This window comes from Triturus cristatus, chromosome 11, assembly GCF_964204655.1.
Source record: "Triturus cristatus chromosome 11, aTriCri1.1, whole genome shotgun sequence".
Lineage (NCBI taxonomy): Eukaryota > Metazoa > Chordata > Amphibia > Caudata > Salamandridae > Triturus > Triturus cristatus.
The window spans coordinates 1,079,230,371-1,079,249,170 of record NC_140594.1 but is presented as its reverse complement, the minus strand read 5'-3'; the positions used below and the strand labels follow the sequence as shown (position 1 = coordinate 1,079,249,170).

Genomic DNA, 18,800 nt, shown 5'->3' with positions numbered 1-18,800 from the left:
GTTGAATTCTTTTGAGATGCCACACCAGGAGCGGCCCGTGTAGGTAAGAGTGTTGGCGTGGTGGGGCCCGGTGGAGGGGGATTTCGACAGACAAGGGAAAATTCATTATTTATTTAATTTTCCCTCGTGGTCATCTGTCAAATCCCCATCCAACCCGGACCCGCCACTCCACAGCTCTTACCTGCACGGGCTACTCTTGTGCCACACCACAAAATGAATTTTTACTTGGCCCTAGCTGCTGACAGTCAAAAATGTCTGCTTTAATTCTTTGGAAAATAGACTGTTTTAGGATCTTAGCTTAATTCTATCACTAATGACCAATATTGGATAATATATGGATACCAAACCTTCAGAAATTCATAAGGCCGGCAGGTCCGCAGAACAAAAGAATCTCCCTTATTTATATCTTCAAACTTCTATAAAAGCTAGCAGGACACTGTCCTATGAAGCAGGGCAGGACTGGGTGGCAGTAGCATCGTTGAAAAGCATTATATTGCCAGTTCCACTTTGCACCAAAAATGTGAACCCACCCATTTATTTTAAGGTCTGCACATGGTTGTCATCACATGAAACTGTTTTCAAACGCATTGGTCTTTCTGAAGCAAAATGCATACATTATTCCAATGCTTGACAACAAGAAATTGTGTGAGGTTCATTTATGAATGCTTTCATGGTTGGATGTATTGTATGTCCATCGGGATTCCTCACAGATAAGCTCCTTCAAGAAGGGGGTCAGTGGTGCAAGTAAGGCACCCATAGCCACCCATCTGGCTGACAGTTTCGCTATGACGTCCTTTGCCAGTGCATTCCTGCCATGCAGGTGTTTGTCAAATGTAGTTGCTTGACTGAACCAAAGGCCAGTGCATCCACCGTAATAATGCAATAAGAGGTTGGACTACTTTTTTGCATTCCTAACCCTCATCAGATACACCAACTCATAAATTGAGGGTCTGTGTACAGGCCTAATCCACAGACCTATTTTTGTAGCTAAAGGACACTTATGAGCAGTAATAGCATGAATCCAAATGTAATGTAGTTATTCATAATATGTGAATTTGCACTTCAGAATTGATTTAATAACATCTAATATTATACCACTATTAAACTGTTTTTATGAATCAGACATAGGCACGCAGTGGGCATTCCAGGGTTGGGCACATGCAAAAGCTGGTGTACCACCAAACCTAACTCTTTTATGAGTATTTTCAATTATTTTCCCATTAAGAAAAAGGTCAAAATCGTACTACATTTAGGGCAGGAGTAAATGTGTTTGCAGAATGGAGAGAAAGGGGGAATACCCAGATAATAGATTATACCTAAACGAGTTTCCTCATTTAGCAAAATGTTTTGTCAATGGTGAAAAGTTATACAAAAAAAACATAGCAAGTGAAACTGCACATATGAATTACCTGTTGACATTCAGAAATGTGCACCTGTTGCATGTCAGAATGTGCTAACATATGCATTTGGCAAGTGCTGGGAATCTGCAACTACCACAACTTCTTAGAAGAACTCCTGGAATTCTTTATGAATTCCAGGAAAGTCAGAATGTATCTCTTATTGTAGAAGTAACCCTATATGACCACTTTTCTGGGATTCATTGCAATTCCCTCTGAAAGAGACTTTGTGAAGTCATGGCAGAAATTCTTTAAAAGATCTTACTAACAAAGAAAGTACCAAAAATAACACAAATGGCTCTGCATATCAGAGTAGCACAACAAAATTATTATAATTTAAGAAAGAACACATATTTCCATTCTGCAATTTTTTGAGGTTGTTCCAATCCTATAATCATGTTGAAGGAAAAAGAAAACCCTCAATTATCCTGCATAATGGAGAGCAGACCATTCAGTCAGACTGATAGCCGAGGGAGGCAAGGTTTGCTTCTCTCTGAAGTGCTGCTCTAATGGCCCGCATTGTTTATTACACACATTGCGTTGGTGGGCCAACACACAACAACTTCCCGTAACAAAATGGGAAACGTGGTTTCCCAATACTGTAAGTGGTTGGGAATAGGACTGACTGCAATTATTTCTAAACAGGTAATTACCTTTAAGATCTGCTTAATATTGTTTACTGTTAAAGATGCTATCCAGTGTAGAGACAAAACCGTTATTTTTACCCAGTCCTGCATCTTTAACCATCACCAACAATAGGCATTCTAGGATATTGCATTTTTTGTTGATGTCAACTGGGGTTTTTTGGGATCTATTTTGACATCATTCACCGGATGGCTCCTTTAAGGTTTGTGCATTTTAGGCAAACACAAGCTGGAAATGCTGAAATTAGTTCATATTCGGCATATTCTAAACTGTATTTTCTGCTTGAAAAGACTATTTTTTTATGTGGATGGAGTGACAGGTCATCATCAAGTGTTGTCTGAGAGAGACATTGAATTGCTCCATTCTTATGTCAATAGAGATAATTAGATCTGATCTAGGCTCCTTTGAGTTTTGATTTTCAAAAGAAATTAAGTAGTCATCAGCTTGAATGTCAAATAATTTATAAAGCATTGGAAATCTGTTTGGAAAGAAAATATTCACAGCTATGACTCACAAGCTGATTTTACTGTTGTTGTCAGCAGCTCTGTAACCTTATTCCATTTCTTCTTCTTCTCGGTCCTTTTAAATTGCAGATGAGTCCTAGTGGGGATAGGCAAACATTTTTGCTATTGGGGCCTGGTTTAAAGTTTGGTGAGTGTGTACTCCATCACAAATGTGGCAGATACAGTCTCCACTATTTTATAAGTGCATTAGGATAAAATGCACTTGTAATGAGGTGGATGGATATCCATCAACTTTGTGATGAGTAACCATTCATCCAACTCTAAATCAGACCCTTTTTTTTTTGTTGAAACATTTTTTATTGTTTTCAAAGCAACAACTCAACACACGTTCCACTACCCCCACCCTTCAAAGGAGTACTGTACATTTATCTTCGCTACAATTATCCAGGAGAAGAAACATCCTTCCCACCCAGTCCCCTTCCCCCCCCTCCCCCACTCCATGTCAGTGTGCCCCCGTCACCTACCCCTCTTCTGATGTACCCCTCCTCCACAATGAAGTATGTACGGGTGCTCAACCTCTCCTGAACAAAACAGAGCCGTCCCTCGCGCCGAGCCAAAGTTTATGCGTCCAGGGACTACCACTATTCCCCTCCTACTCCTCACTCCCCGCTACCTCCTGCCTATCAGAAGTGCTCTCCACTTCCCCTGCATCAGACATCAACCCCTGAAGTTCCACCACCAACGCCTCCCATGCCCGGGCCTCTAAATCAGACCCTTAGGTTTGAATTTAGCTCTTCCCCTAAACTAAAATCCCTGGTCTCATGTCCCACAACACCTGTGTCATGTATGTAAGCCACCGATATACGTTAAGGCAATTTTGGTTGGGACCTTAAGGACTGAGGAAGCTCTCAAAGTTCTGTACATTACGGATGACTTGAGCATTGCCCTTTTATCTCTCATTCCATCCTTTATAAATTCAGGATATACCTTAAGCACTTGGGTCATGATCAAGTGAATAATTGAATCAATGATATGCATCCTCACCAATATACCTAGATGATTTGCTGCTCCATGCTCCATCCTGGGTGCAGCTTCTGCTCAATCTACAGGTGGATTGTTCAGCCCTGAGGAGTCATAGGTTCCATTAGAAGTGTCAATTGGTGCCTTCTCAAGACCTGACAATAATAGGGCCCTGTTAGAAATGGGGGTTTCTAGTTGGCAGAGGTAGGTACCTTTGTCCAGATAGGGACCCTTGCTTTTAGTCAGGGTAAGTGGGATCCACACTCTAGATAACCCCTGCTCACCCCCTTGGTAACTTGGCACGAGCAGGCAGGCTTATCCCAAAGACAATGTGTAAAGTATTTGTACCAACACTCACAGTAACACAGTGAAAACACCACAAATGGACACCAAACCAGTTTAGAAACATAAAATACCTTTATATAAACTAAACAAGACAAAAACAACAAAAATCCAACATACACAGTTAAAAATATGACTTTCAAAAGGTTTCAAGAACTTGTACCATAGAAAACTATGGATGCGTGACTTTTCACCAAAGTACCTGTAGATGCGTCAAAGTTCACATGCCAAACAGCCGGAGCGTTGGAAAACAAAGAGATGCGACACTCCTGAGACCTTGGGGATGCGATGCAACAGTGCTGCTGCACGCACAGGAAGGGTTGCTTCAAATCCGGTCTGTACTGGGATTGATGCGTCAATTCTTCTTGGCGGTTCTGGTCCGTGGATGATGCGTTGGATGAACTTGCCGCATAGGTACGATGTGTGGAAATCCGGGATGCGTCGGCAATCGATGCAGCGGCATCGAGCGGCGCTGTGTCGGTCCTCTTCACCCGCGAGCCCTCAAAGCGTTGATTTTTGTAGTTCTTTGAGTATCTTCTTGTTTCCAGCTCCAAAACAGCAGCAACAACCCCAGAGGCCCAAAAACTGGCACAGGCACATCTTTGCAGGTCAGAACTGACTGCAGCAGAGATCAGGGGAGATGGGGGTGAAGTCTTTGTGTCTCTGAGACTTCAGAATAGGAGGCCAGCACACTTCAGGCGCTTGGCGATCTCCTTCAAGCAGGGGACACCGCACACAGCAAAGTCCTTCGCCTCTCCTTGGCAGAAACAGTAACTGCAGGCCAACCCCAGACACACATCAAGGGCAGTAATTCTCCTCAGTCTCTCCAGTGTTTCTCCTTTGCTAAGGTTCCTCTTGACTTCCAGGAAGGATCGAAAGTCTGTGGTTTTGGGTCTGATACTTATATCACAAACATTTCTTTGTTCTCTTTGTGCAAGGGGCTCTGAGGCCAGTTCAAACCAGTTCTGGGGGGCACTCTGCAAGTGCACAACAACATCCATTGTCAGTGTGAGCCTTGGCTCCAGAGACACTACGGGGGGCGGAGCCAGCATTGTGGTAGGCAGGCCCAGCCCTATTCCGGTACAGACCTATTTAGCCTAGTGCTTACTCCTCCAGACTCCTGGAGCCACTGCACCTCCCCAGCCCCTGTCATTTCAAAGCCAGACAGTCAATCCGCAAACAGGCAGAGGGACACAGGATGGTTGAACAAGAAAATAGCCACTTTCTAAAAGTGGTATTTTCAAACACACAATTACAAAACCATCTTTACTAAAAGATTTTTTATTAAATCCTGAGTTCAGGGATACCAAACTCCATTTTCCTCTTATCCCTATGGGAAGATATGCTTGTAAAATGTTACAAAGCATTCCCCATTCTGTCCCATGGGGCAAAATAGCCTTTCAATAGTGAAAAAACGAAATTGGCAGTATTTCACTATCAGGACATGTTAAACACACCAGTACATGTCCTATCTTAAAAAACGGAACCTCCTGAGGCTTGAGCCGGGAGTAGAGCGATTTTGCATATTTTAAATAGAAAGTGACAGAATTTCTTTGGTCTTTTAAAAACTTGCACTCACCTGCACCGAGCACTTCGCGCTTTCACGAGCCCTCTGACAGCTGAGATACAAGCTTCCATTGGCGAGGGTTTGTTTTGGTTTCCCTGCCGCCATTGCCCAGGACATAGGCCACGCCCACCCGGTCAGGCCACGCCCACCCCTACCTTCCCGCGCTATATAGAGAGCGCTGACTACAAGCGCTGCATCTTAAAAAACGGAACCTCCTGAGGCTTGAGCCGGGAGTAGAGCGATTTTGCATATTTTAAATAGAAAGTGACAGAATTTCTTTGGTCTTTTAAAAACTTGCACTCACCTGCACCGAGCACTTCGCGCTTTCACGAGCCCTCTGACAGCTGAGATACAAGCTTCCATTGGCGAGGGTTTGTTTTGGTTTCCCTGCCGCCATTGCCCAGGACATAGGCCACGCCCACCCGGTCAGGCCACGCCCACCCCTACCTTCCCGCGCCATATAGAGAGCGCTGACTACAAGCGCTGCATCTTAAAAAACGGAACCTCCTGAGGCTTGAGCCGGGAGTAGAGCGATTTTGCATATTTTAAATAGAAAGTGACAGAATTTCTTTGGTCTTTTAAAAACTTGCACTCACCTGCACCGAGCACTTCGCGCTTTCACGAGCCCTCTGACAGCTGAGATACAAGCTTCCATTGGCGAGGGTTTGTTTTGGTTTCCCTGCCGCCATTGCCCAGGACATAGGCCACGCCCACCCGGTCAGGCCACGCCCACCCCTACCTTCCCGCGCTATATAGAGAGCGCTGACTACAAGCGCTGCATCTTAAAAAACGGAACCTCCTGAGGCTTGAGCCGGGAGTAGAGCGATTTTGCATATTTTAAATAGAAAGTGACAGAATTTCTTTGGTCTTTTAAAAACTTGCACTCACCTGCACCGAGCACTTCGCGCTTTCACGAGCCCTCTGACAGCTGAGATACAAGCTTCCATTGGCGAGGGTTTGTTTTGGTTTCCCTGCCGCCATTGCCCAGGACATAGGCCACGCCCACCCGGTCAGGCCACGCCCACATCTCATCCCCCCTGCCAGCTATAAATCATGTGCCTATACAGGAAGCGCAGCGGACGAGCGCAGCGGGCGCGACGAATGCGCGCCGAAGGCGCGCATAAGGCAAGCTCGTCTGCGCGCCTTCGCGAGCGTCCGGGACCAGGGGCCAAGGACCCTGCGAGCCACTACACTTATACTTCTGCTGAACTACAGGTATGGCGCCCAACCGCCACGACGTGTCCACCTGTCCCTTATCACGCAGCTAAACGCATTTCTCACTTAGGTATAGGCAACTCTGCCTCCCTCACGAACGCCCCTGCTCCTGAGTACTCTATGCGCACGACCACACCCTGCTCCACCTACACGTTCAGGTGTATCTATCTTAACACCCGCTCCATGATTAAGCACCAATCTGATATATTTCTGCTACTCATGGACAAACAACCTGACATGCTGCTACTGACGGAGACCTGGCTCACTCCGGACTCACTACCGGATATTTTAGCTGCCCTACCTGCAGACTACTATATTCTATCAGCACTCCGCCCAGGCGGAAAAACTGGGGGAGGAGCAGCAATAATCGTCAATAAAAAGTTCCAACTCAGACAGCTCCCCTCTCTGCCTTTACCTAATACTGAAAATATAGTCGCCAAAATAGACACCCCCAATGGCTCACTTATATTGGTCCTATTATATCGCCCTCCCCAAATCATGGCTACATTCCCTTCTGTTCTAGCTCAGCTACTGGCACCATTGGTTACTAACCATCCTAAACTACTCCTGGTTGGAGATCTAAATTTCTGGTTCGACAATCTATCGTTGGACCCCCAAGCTGCAGAGATGAGCGAACTCTTCTGTGATCTTAACCTGACACAACACATCCACACCGAGACCCACCAGAAGGGCCACAGCCTCGACCAAATCTGGTCTCTGAACCTGCCCCTATCTGTATTAGACATGAAACCCTGTTGCTGGTCCGATCACCACAGCATAAGTTTCTCTTTCCAGCTAGATAAGACAACCCACTTTAAACTACAATCCAGTAAAACCATCAGGAAATGGTCCTCCATGCATATGCCAGCCTTTCTAAACTTCTTGGGTAACTCCCCCCCCCTCGACAGCAACAATGTGGATGAGGCCGATAGCCGGCTCAATGAATGGCTCACTGAAGCGATTAACATCTATGCTCCCCTCACGCATCTCAGCTGCTCAAGGAGCCCGGATGCACATAAATGGTTTACACCCGAACTAAAAACACTGAAATTAGAAGCGAGGCAAAAGGAAAGAACCTGGCGCTCCCAGTACTGTCCACTGGCCAAAGCCGCATACTGCTCAGCCAGGAAGACATACCAAAAAACTCTACAGAACCATAAAACAACCTACTATTCATCTAAAGTCCTCAACTCTACCAACAAGTCAAAAGAAATTTTCAGGATTGTGAACGACCTTTGCAACGACGATAGAACTTCCCCCCCGGTAGTTCCCTCACAAGCGTTATGCAACTCCCTGAACGACTTTTTCCGTGATAAGATCTTAACGATTAAGCAGAACATCTCCACACTCCCATCATCCGCCCCAGTGGATGACATCTATCTCAATCCCTCAACCTTACATTCCTATCCCCTTATTGATTTGAAAACTTTCTCGACATTATTGTCTAGAGTCAAATCAGGATCCCCTATGGATGTCTGTCCCCCCCATATCATGAAAGAAATTGGTCGAGCTATGCCCAACAGCATGATATCCCTACTCAACGACTCTCTCACGTCAGGGACAGTACCTAGCAGCTTCAAACAGGCCTTACTGATTCCCCTCACCAAGAAGCCTGGCATCGACCCGCTCGACCTTACGAACTATCGGCCCATATCTTTGCTACCTTTTCTATCGAAAATGCTGGAGGCGCACGTCACCAACTGCCTCTCTAACTTCGTGGAGGAAACAGAATATCTCCAACCCAACCAAGCAGGCTTCCGACCTGGTCACTCCACTGAGGCAGTAATATTGGCAGTCCAGAACACCTTGAGGTCCAACGCTGATAACAACCTTCATCAAGCCTTAGTACTTCTCGACTTGTCCGCGGCATTCGACACGGTTGACTATTCCATTCTGGTCAACCGTGTCGAACAGGCGGGTCTCAGAGACTCTGCCCTAGCCTGGTTAAAATCGTTCATCTCCGAACGCACCCAATCGGTTCGCTTAGGCTCCTTTTCTGCCGCCAAGGTCAAGTCTTTCTGTGGGGTGCCCCAGGGCTCCTCACTATCCCCCTTGTTGTTCAACCTGTACATGCGGCCTCTCCTCTTTGCCCTGAGTAAGCACAAAGTCACTGTATATAACTATGCAGATGACTTACAGCTTATCTTTGTTCTCAATTCCCCTAACGCGGTGGAGGACTTCCAAGCCACCATGACCCTAATCCAGAGCTGGATGTCCTCAAATCACCTCAAGTTAAACCCAGGGAAAACTGAGTTGATTCTGCCCGGCAAGAGCGAAATCAGTTGGAGCCCTAACTTCTGGCCGTCGGACATGGGTCTTCCCCCTAAGAAATCTTCCACTGTAAAAAGCCTGGGGATAACCATCAACGGGGACCTCTCGCTAAAATCCCAAATTGGTACCGTGGTCTCCTCTGGATTTTTCCAACTAAGGAAAATCAGGAAAATCGCCCATTTCCTCACTCCCTCCGCCTTAATCCAGGTAGTCATGGCCTTAGTCCTCTCCCACATTGACTTTTCTAATAGCCTATACCTAGGCCTACCTGCAGGACAACTTAAAAGACTACAGTACCTGCAGAATCAGGCCGCTAGGCTGATCTGCAAAGTACCCAAATGGGAACCTATCAAACCAGGCCTGGAGAGTTTGCACTGGCTACCTGTGGCTCAAAGAGCCGAATTCAAAGCCGGGTGCATTATCTTTAAGGCTCTGCAAGGCAAGGGACCCCTATTTATCAGACAGCTGATCGGTAGATATGTCCCCTCACGGAACCTAAGATCCGCCCACAAAGACCTTTTAGAAGTTCCTCGTTTCAAGAAAAAACGACAAGGCGGCAGCAGCTTCCACTTCCTGGCAGCCACCCTATGGAACTCTTTACCACTAGCCCTCAGACAGAGTAAAGACCTCCTTGCCTTTAGAAAGGCTTTTAAAACTCACCTCTTCACAAAAGCTTATCCGAAATAACTCTTCCGGCAGACTCACCTCTTGTTATGTTTTTTATCTTACCAGCGCCAAGAAGCCCTTGGGCGTACGCGCGCTTTATACATTTTTAATAACATAACAAACATAACATACCTTTCACATACTTTTCACCCTGCCCATGGGGGTACCTTGGGCCTACCATAGGGGTGCCCTATATGTAAGAAAAGGGAAGGTTAGGGTCTGGCAAGTGGGTGCACTTGCCAAGTCCACATGACAGTTAACAAACTGCACGCAGGCACCGCGGTGCCAGGCCTGAGACATCTTTTCAGGGCTACTCATGTGGGTGGCACAATCAGTGCTGCAGGCCCACTAGTAGCATTTGATTTACCAGCCCTGGCACACTCAGTGCACTTTACTAGGGACCTACTAGTAAATCAAATATGCCAATCATTTATAATCAATCACAATAACAATTTACACAGAGAGCATATGCGCTTTAGCACTGATCAGCAGTGGTAGAGTGCCCAGAGTCCTATAGTCAACAAACACAGGTCAGGAAAAAATAGGAGGAAGAAGCAAAAAGTTTGGGGATAACCCTGCAAAATGGGCTATTTCCAACAGGGCAAGATTTCACACCGACCTGAACAGGGTATTCTTGCCATCCCCCAGGGCCATGGCCTTCTTGTCCTTGATGGTGAAGGCAATGAGGGGGAGCCTCTTTTGGCTTCTGGGTTTCATGGCAGTGGCAGTGTTCACGGTGCCATGGACCCGCTCCCATCTCTGACCTCTGTGGATCCATTTACAGGCTTATTGGGATCCTGTGTCTCAGGACCTTGATCATCTGGTTCTGGTGTCTCCGGCCATCCTTCCCGTTCTGCGCTCGTGAACAGTGTTTGACAATCTTTCCAGAGGGGTCCCATTGAAGTACAGTCCTCCTGTGTTCCTTACTACAGATGCCAGTGCTTTCGGCTGGGAGGCCACGTTGGTGGACAGCGCTCTGAAGGATCGTTGATCTCTGCAGGAGGGAGTCTACAGGGCGATCAGAGGTTTCCGTCTTCAATTGGTGAGGCAGATGGTGTGATCCGGTCCAACAACATGGTGATGGTGGCTTACCTGAATCGTCAGGGTGGGATTTGGTCCCATTATCTGAATGCAGTGGATGGTCCTTTGTTTTGTTTATTAGAGGAGCATCTGTTGTCTCTAGAGGCAGTACACATTCAGGGGGTCTACAATGGATAGGCGGATGCTCTCAGTCGCATTACTTCCTCCCTCTCAGAAGTGGTCTCTCACCCAGGAGGCGTTTCAGCAGGTGTGCAGGAGGTTTGGTGTTCCTTTCCTCGAACTGTTTGCTTCTTGGCCAAATGCTCAGCTTTCCTGGTTTTGTACCCACGTTCAGCAGGTAGGGGCTTGAGGAGTTGATGCCTTGATCATTTTTTTGCCGTCCAGCCTTAATGTCTTTCCGCCAATCACTGTGATCCCCCGGTTTCTGGCACGTCTGGTGCTGGAGCTCAGGGAGGTTATGTTGGTGGTGCCCTTTTGGCCTCAGCAATCTTTGTTCTCCACTCGCAAGCTCCTAGCGGTGTAGGGTCCCTGGTGGTTCCCTGCATCTCCTCTCCCCTGAAGTCAGCTCCCTTGTTGCCCCTCCTGTGCCAGCAACTGTCAGTGTGGAAGTTTTCAGGAGGGGGCAGCAGCAGAATGGGGCCTTCACAAGCATTTGGGTTTGGGTTTTGGCCATTCAGCAGTCTAGTAGGCCTATGGGAGGCACTGGGGAAATTTTCTAGCATCGGTGTGGGTCTCTTCAATTGTCTCCTCAGTAGTGCTGTAGTTTCTTTGGGAGGATTTTGAGAAATATTTGGCAGTTTCGACGTTGCAGGCCCAGTAGGCTGCAATTAAGGGATTTAGTTCCCTTTGGGAGAATTTGTCGAATGTGGACGATTTGGTCTCATGGTTGCTGAGGAGTTTCTTTGTCTTGTCCATTGGTATGGCCTTTGTTCCCATTCTGGGACCTGCCTCTTGTGTTGCGGGCTTTGGCTGTGGCTCCCTTTGAGCCGTTGGACTTGGTGGACATCAAGTCTGTCTCCTTGAAGGTTGTTTTCCCGGTGGCCATCACTTTGGCCTGGTTCCTGGGTGAGTTCGGGCTCTGATGGCAAAGGAACCCTTCCTGTCTTTTTCTGAGGAAGGTGGATTGTTTTTGGAATCCTCTTTTGTGTCTATGGTGGCTTCCCAGTTCCATTGTTCACAGAAATCTATTTTGCCTGCTTTGAGGGTAGAGCAGGAGTCCGGTAATGATCTTCCTTGGTCTTTGCTGGATGTCAGGAGGGCCTTGCATACCTATCTGGATCATACCAGTCCATTTAGTCGAACTCCCTGTTTGTTTCATTTGGGGTCTTCTCCCGGGTAGGGAAGGCCTCTCCTTTGTCAATTGGTCATTGGCTAGAGCAGGTCATTGAGTTGGCTTACTTTCTGCCAGGGTGCAGGGGATGGCGGCTTCCTAGACTGAACTGTGGGGGGTTTCACTGTCTGAGATTTGCAGAGATGCTACTTGGGCATCCTCTAATACTTTTGTGTGGCATTATTGGATCCAGAAATTTGCTGTGAGATTATACTAATTTTGGATTGGGGAGGTTGCAGGCTGTGAACTCCTGAATTCCTGATTTCTGTTCCAATTAATTACGTCGGTGCTGCTGTTGTTGTGTCGTTGTGTTTCTGTTGCTATGAATGCCGCTGTGTTGCTTGGGTATTCTCATTATGTAATGAATGGGATGAGGACAGGAGAGATCTGGTGGTAATGCCCTATTACTTGCCTGCTATTACTCCTGGTCCCGTTGTCCTTGTGCCATTCATTACTCCCCTCCCTTTCTCCCAGATGGCTTGCCTTCGTATTGGGGCTTGGTAGTTCAGAAGGAATGCTAGGTAAGTACACCCATGTACTCCCAGTTAGAGGGGCTGAAGTAGGGATCCAGAGTTCCTTTCAATTTTTTTTTCTCTCTGCAAGACAGATATATCTCATTATGTATCGGCTGGGAAAAGGACAACAGGACCAGGAGTAATGAAGATTACTGGTAAGTAACAGGGCGTTAAATAGTATTAAGTAATGACTTGGATGACAGACCAAGCCTATCAGTAATGACTTTTATGTATTATAGTTATCTACAGCAAGTATGTGTTTTGGTTTGTTTTCTACCAGGGGTTTTGAAGAACACCTGAATTTGTGGCTTCTGTTTATCTGATAGGGATTGTATTAGGGACTGAGTTAAAGCTTGATGGTCATTCAGACACTCACAGGAGAGGTGAAAACTGCTGTTTCAGTGGGATTACCGACAACAGAATTGCAGCTATCGTCATTACCACCCACTTGTTGGAGTATGTCAGTACATGAAAGACTTACTCCATCCAACAGAATTGACTCATTTTTCATTACCAAACATGTCTCAAACTGGCCCTCACTAGCAACATGGGATAGTTAAAAATGTTTTGCATATTTGACTGGCTCAGCTTCTGCTAAAAAATGAACCCTAAATACGTCCTTTAACTGAAATTATATTGCATTTTTGAAAATGTGGAACGGCAAAGTTCACATTTGCCCTTCGATATATAAAATGCAATGATCTATTGGAAATGCTGAGTCTAAGCGGGTAAGATTTCGGGGTAGTTAAATAAACGCAATGAATACATTCACTATTTCTGCAATGCCCTTGAAGCCGCATCCAGAGCTGATGACAGCCACAACTGCTGTTTATTTACATAGAAGCACGAAGCACTACCAACATGTGATGCTAATGACCTTGTGAGATTGCACTTTCCAGCCGACAATTACATTTAAATATGAATTCAGATTATACAGCACTCTTTGTAAACAACACTTCATGCCCGCTTTCTTATAGGGTCCTAGAGGCTGTAAATATATCTCCACGACTGCATCAAAGAAAATAATCCAGCTGATTCGTTAATTGTGTTGACATCATGCATGGTGAAAGCTCACGTCTCCTCGTTTCACTCAAGCTGTGTCTGTTGTTTTGTGCACGGAGAATGCTGCTTTTTATTATGTGTGGCTTGGCTTGCATTGCAACCCCTCTTCCACGTCGGCGCCATTTTCTATCTGCATGTCACGTTAATGATGAAAAGTTGTCGTCAGAAAACACACGACTGAAAGAGCCCTGGTGCCTTTTGGCAAGCCTGTACCCGATGATTTAAAACATGACATTCTGCAAGTACCTCTGCTTGGCATTTGACCTTCCCCCTCGTGGCATATTTCTTGAATATTTATGGCACTATACTGACTACCCATTATTACACTACATTAAAATCGAAAATTTATTGGTGGTCTACCCGGTTATATTAGCAGAAAATTCTTGCACGCTGGTGTGAGGAATGTAGAGTCATGTCATAAAAGCCATATACCTTTTTTAAAAATAAATATTGCCATCATTCTAAACACACCTGGCATGCCAAAAAACGGTGTTTGTGCCTCAGTTCTTGGCTTGTTTTTGTAATTGATAAAATTGTATGGCAGTGAGTAGTTCAAGGGCTTCTAAAATGTGTATGTGTATTCTGACGCAAAATGCATGACTACTGAGAAACCATCAATGTTCCCGTGATATAAGACTGTCGCGACTGCACTCTTCAGGCCACATCCCCATCATCAGATGTTGTTTACATTCTGAGAGTGAGAATTGTATTTCTTTTGTTTCTATGAACAGAATTATGTAGTATAAAATGGCAATTTGTTTCTTGAACTGTCCAGTAAAAATTAGACTGTTAGATCCGTTTTTTTAGACTAAAATTCGCAATCCATTTCTGAGCGGTGGGATGAACTATTCTCTTTTTCTTTTTTCTCTGAGAGACAGAGCCCTCTATGCAATCACAATGTCGCTTTCACTGTGGTATGAATGCCCACTGGTACTTTATTGCTACTGGTAGAAAAGTACTCTGAATTGGCAATTCTTCTTTCCAGCACTCGTCCCAACCTCTTTTTTTCTTGGAGTGTCTTATTGACTTTTGCTATCTTTTTCTTCAGTCTTCTATATTCTTGAATTGTCTTTTTCCTCCATTTTCTCCCTTTCAATCCTAGGTCCCCTTACAAAGAAACACACAGATGATTTAGGGGATAATGAAGGTGCAGAGGACGAAGGTATTTTTTATGCCACCAAACCGATTTGCATGACAAGGATCCCTGAAAATATTTTATCCCTTCTTTTTTTGACTTCTTGTACCCATTCTTAATGAATTTTTCCCCATTTTTGATGTGTTTTGTCTTCTTGCTTGTTGTCATTTTTTAAAGACTGAGTGTTTTTTAAGTTCTATTTTTTATGCAAGTCAGTATATGTCCAGAGGAACCCTTCGTGTCTCTTGCAACCAGCTTTTGATATAGTGCATCCACTCCTCCTGACTGGATTTTGTCCCTCGGATTTGAACTAACACTCTCCCCTTTTTATTCTCGATGTGCACATTTTTGCATGTTTTCTAACCTTTCTTGTATGTATTGATGTACTCACAAAGTGCACAGATGTTTTGTCAGACCCTACTGACAGTCTCCAAACTGTTATGCACTCTTAAAGGTATGTTGGGTAAAGTTTCTTATGCAACACATGTATAGTGGAATATATAATGTTTTATCTCCCAATTAAAGAAAGCTAAGACAAGGTGCTAAGCTCACTATATCAAAAGGCAAGTAGAACATTTGCCAAACTACTGTACAAAACAGTCACTGTATCAGGCATTACTAATCTAGTCTTAATAGCAGCACACCATTTATCCACTAAATAGACACACTTCAAACAGTCTAGACACAACTTGTTAAATAAGCTCCATTAATTGCAGGATGCATCCTCCATACCAACTAAGACATGTGGCCCAATTACTTGCATTCCTTTTAGCAATCAAAGTATCCCTCTGGGTCAGAAAGTGTCATTGAATGCCTCTATTGAGCTCAGACATTGTCTTATAACTTTCAATGGTCTTTGCAAACATGTCTTTAATTTGTTCTTGACATAGTCATTGTTATGTCTAGTGTGATTATAAATCACTTGATAATTCTGTGCACATAAATGCTTTTAAGGACTTTTTTTCCCCAAGAGAATAACTCAAACATGAGTTCTAAAGTAACGCCTGAGCTATCCCGATCGACAACAATAAACTGAAAAAAACACCGAAATATATAGATGTACACTGCAGGAAAATGATCTCACTATAGCAATGATGCTTCTTTCATTACCACATTGATTCACATTTAATTGGCAAGCATCAGAGAAAGTGCAGAAAGGTGGAGGCGGGCCTAACAAAATTCCTATTACATCATTGCAATAAAGTATTCATAACTTCCAGGCCTCACGTTACAGAATTTTCATAGTAGAAAACTGCATAGAGACTTCTAGGAAAAATCAACTATGACTTGTGACTTCACCAGAGAAAAGATATGTCTCCCCCAAAAAATTAAATACAAAGCACAAATATATTGTTTGTGAAAGGAATTGATAATATCTATTGCACCCTTTTCCACCACTGGAGAGTCTGAGGGGGCATTCCTGTGAGTAGGACTGAAACATGAGAGTGTATTCATCCTTTCCAAGCAGATGGCCAACAATCCTTTTTAATTCTGCCCCTTACGCTTCCTTTTTCCAACTCTGCGTTTGTACTTCCAACTGCTGACTCACCTAACTGAATTTTCTCCATCAGTCTAGGACACTTAATGATACACATAATTTATCTCCTGTCTAAAAAGAAGTATCAAACTTTCATTCTCATCAATCATTAATGAAACATGGAAAATATTTTATTTATATGGGTCCGGCAGACATAGCTTTGTCCAGTAAACATCATAGCATTTACCTGGACCATCTCTTAGAGAATATTTAACATCCACTTACAACTTTTTAGAGACTCAAAAGTGCAGTTTAAATTGACTGCCAGTGAAAGTAGCTCTCTCTGCCATTGAAACATTGTTCAGGGCTATGGGACTGCAATCCATTCTGTTTCACTATTCTACAACTGATGTCCTTATAATTGGACCCACTTTGACAGTTATTTTAGAATATGCTAATTATTTATTTTCCCATATTTCTGTTCTAGCACTGTGATTAAGGCCCAGTGGTACCAGTCCCCTAGTTGCAAGGTTGTACGGAGAATGTACTGAATGTAACATTTCAGTAATGACATGACATTTTAAGTAGAGCCTTAAATTGGCATATTTCCTGGATATTCCTGGGTTTGGATTAATAGTGAGGACCCTAGCTGTATAAGGTTGATTCGAGAGTCTCAGGCAATTAAGGCTTTAAGAATAAAGGTGCTAATAAGAAATTCAAAAATATCATCAAGTGTAAGAAATACAAATTAAAATGGTACAATTGTTGTAAGATGTTAATCATCGGTGGGAACAGGATGATATTTCTTTCAGGTGGTCTCATACAGTGATCCAGACTGATTGTCCACTACATTAAGTAGGTAGGAAGTGGTTTGTTGGGTGCCTATGTGGAAAATATAATTTCCTGCTATACTAATGGCAGAGTCCCTGAAATATGGACTAGTGTTTGTTCCACTACACATTAAGAAATATGTGACCCTACCATCTAGATATAACAATCTATCAATTATGTAATTGTGTGCCCTTCTCTTAAAATATTTTGCAAAGTCAGTATGCATTATCTGCTGGAATGGATGGACCAATGTAACATTTTTACATAGGTACAAACAATCGGCATGTCTAGGTGCAGGAAGGGACACAGAGAAGAGCAAACATTATGAAATACCAGACACACACTTGTTGTGCTTGGATTTCCCTGTGGAAACTCTTACACATTTAGGTTCACTGCTCCATTTTTAATGAGAGATTCACATTTTCAACAAACACCAAAGAATATGGCTTCCTATTTAAAACCATATTCTTTTTTAACAAAAACAATTGGTAGTAATGTAATATATCATGCCTCTCATCCAATCACAGAAAATTATTATTCATGACCAGATAAGTTAGAGGCACAAGACAGTACTTTGAAACTAAACACATAAGTCACTTCTTAGAGGTACATCATGAGGTAACTGTGATTGATCAGTCTTTTGTTAATGCTAAATGATGGAAGGTGGTATCCCTCTTGCATCAATTTCAATGTGTGTCCCATTGATTTGACATAAGATACATTGTATTGTATTGACAAAGAAGAGGGGTGCATCTACCTGGAGAATTGTGTAATTGGGTACACCATCATATTATCCTCCAGGGTCTGTACATGGTTGAACAGAGGTTTTCTTTAGGAACATGGCCTTAGATTGAGGAAAGGAGCTACTCTAATACGATGGTGTGCTGCTGTGACACATTATATGATTTGCTCAGAATTTACAGTATCCCTTAGGCATAGCAAAATGTCTATTTTCTTAACTTATGAACTCTTTGTAACTAACCAACCATATGTGTTGAGCAAGCATACAGGGCCAAATATATTATTGCCTGTCCACAAGGCTTTTCCATTGAAATTCTCATTCTCCTCACTAAAAAACTCAGGTCAACTAAAATATGTTGGTGCCAAACTCAGTGTGGAAAGCAAAATCCACCATTTGTGCAGACTTTAACAAGGAACTATTCATCCAATAAAACAAATCTCTCCAGAAGTGTACCTGTATCAAAAATACTTTGATGGAACTTGTAACATGTGTTCACTGTTTCTACTTTCTGTTTGCTCACTCAATTGAAAACAATTCACTATTCACAAAAGGCCCAAGCAGTCTTATTTTTTGGAAGAGGATTAACTGTACCATAAACATTTCATTACTGCACACAGTTTGTCCTCTCTAATTCTATGTAATGTTAATTAAGGAAGAACTCGACAACAATCCCCCTCTGTGCTACCAGCAAACATGCAATTACCAGTCTGCACATTCTGCTGTGAACTGTCAGTTAAGACTTGCAGATTAATAATTTACTCCTACATTATACTTTCCGCACTCTTTATAAGAAAGCAAAAGACAATCAGTGGTTAATATAATTTCGATGACAAATATTTCAATTATTATCTTAACCATGGTGGAAACTTGCAAAAACGTGAATTTAAGGATTTAGTTTACACAATTCACAGCTAATATATATTTCAAATGTACACATTTGCCTGTGGTGTAACTGTTTCTAGAGAACAGATTGCACATTGTGACACAGCCCCATGCTGTGTGCCCCAACAGTTCATTTCCTGGCATCTGGCATCTTGTGTTTTGAGACTTCTCTGCCACAATTGTACTTACCTTGTTCAT

General features: G+C 43.7%; 1 protein-coding gene across 3 annotated transcripts in view; it reads left to right on the top strand.

The window, feature by feature from the left end:
- NLGN1 (neuroligin 1) overlaps nucleotides 1-18,800 on the top strand; it is a 792,339-nt gene that overhangs the window by 335,966 nt on the left and 437,573 nt on the right. For 2 of the 3 annotated variants that reach the window (XM_085635420.1, XM_085635419.1), the window contains one exon: nucleotides 14,638-14,697. The exons of the other annotated variant lie outside the window; for it this stretch is intronic. In XM_085635420.1, the coding sequence (XP_085491546.1) occupies nucleotides 14,638-14,697 (60 nt within the window). The remainder of the gene's footprint in view (nucleotides 1-14,637; nucleotides 14,698-18,800) is intronic. 3 annotated transcript variants of the gene reach the window in all.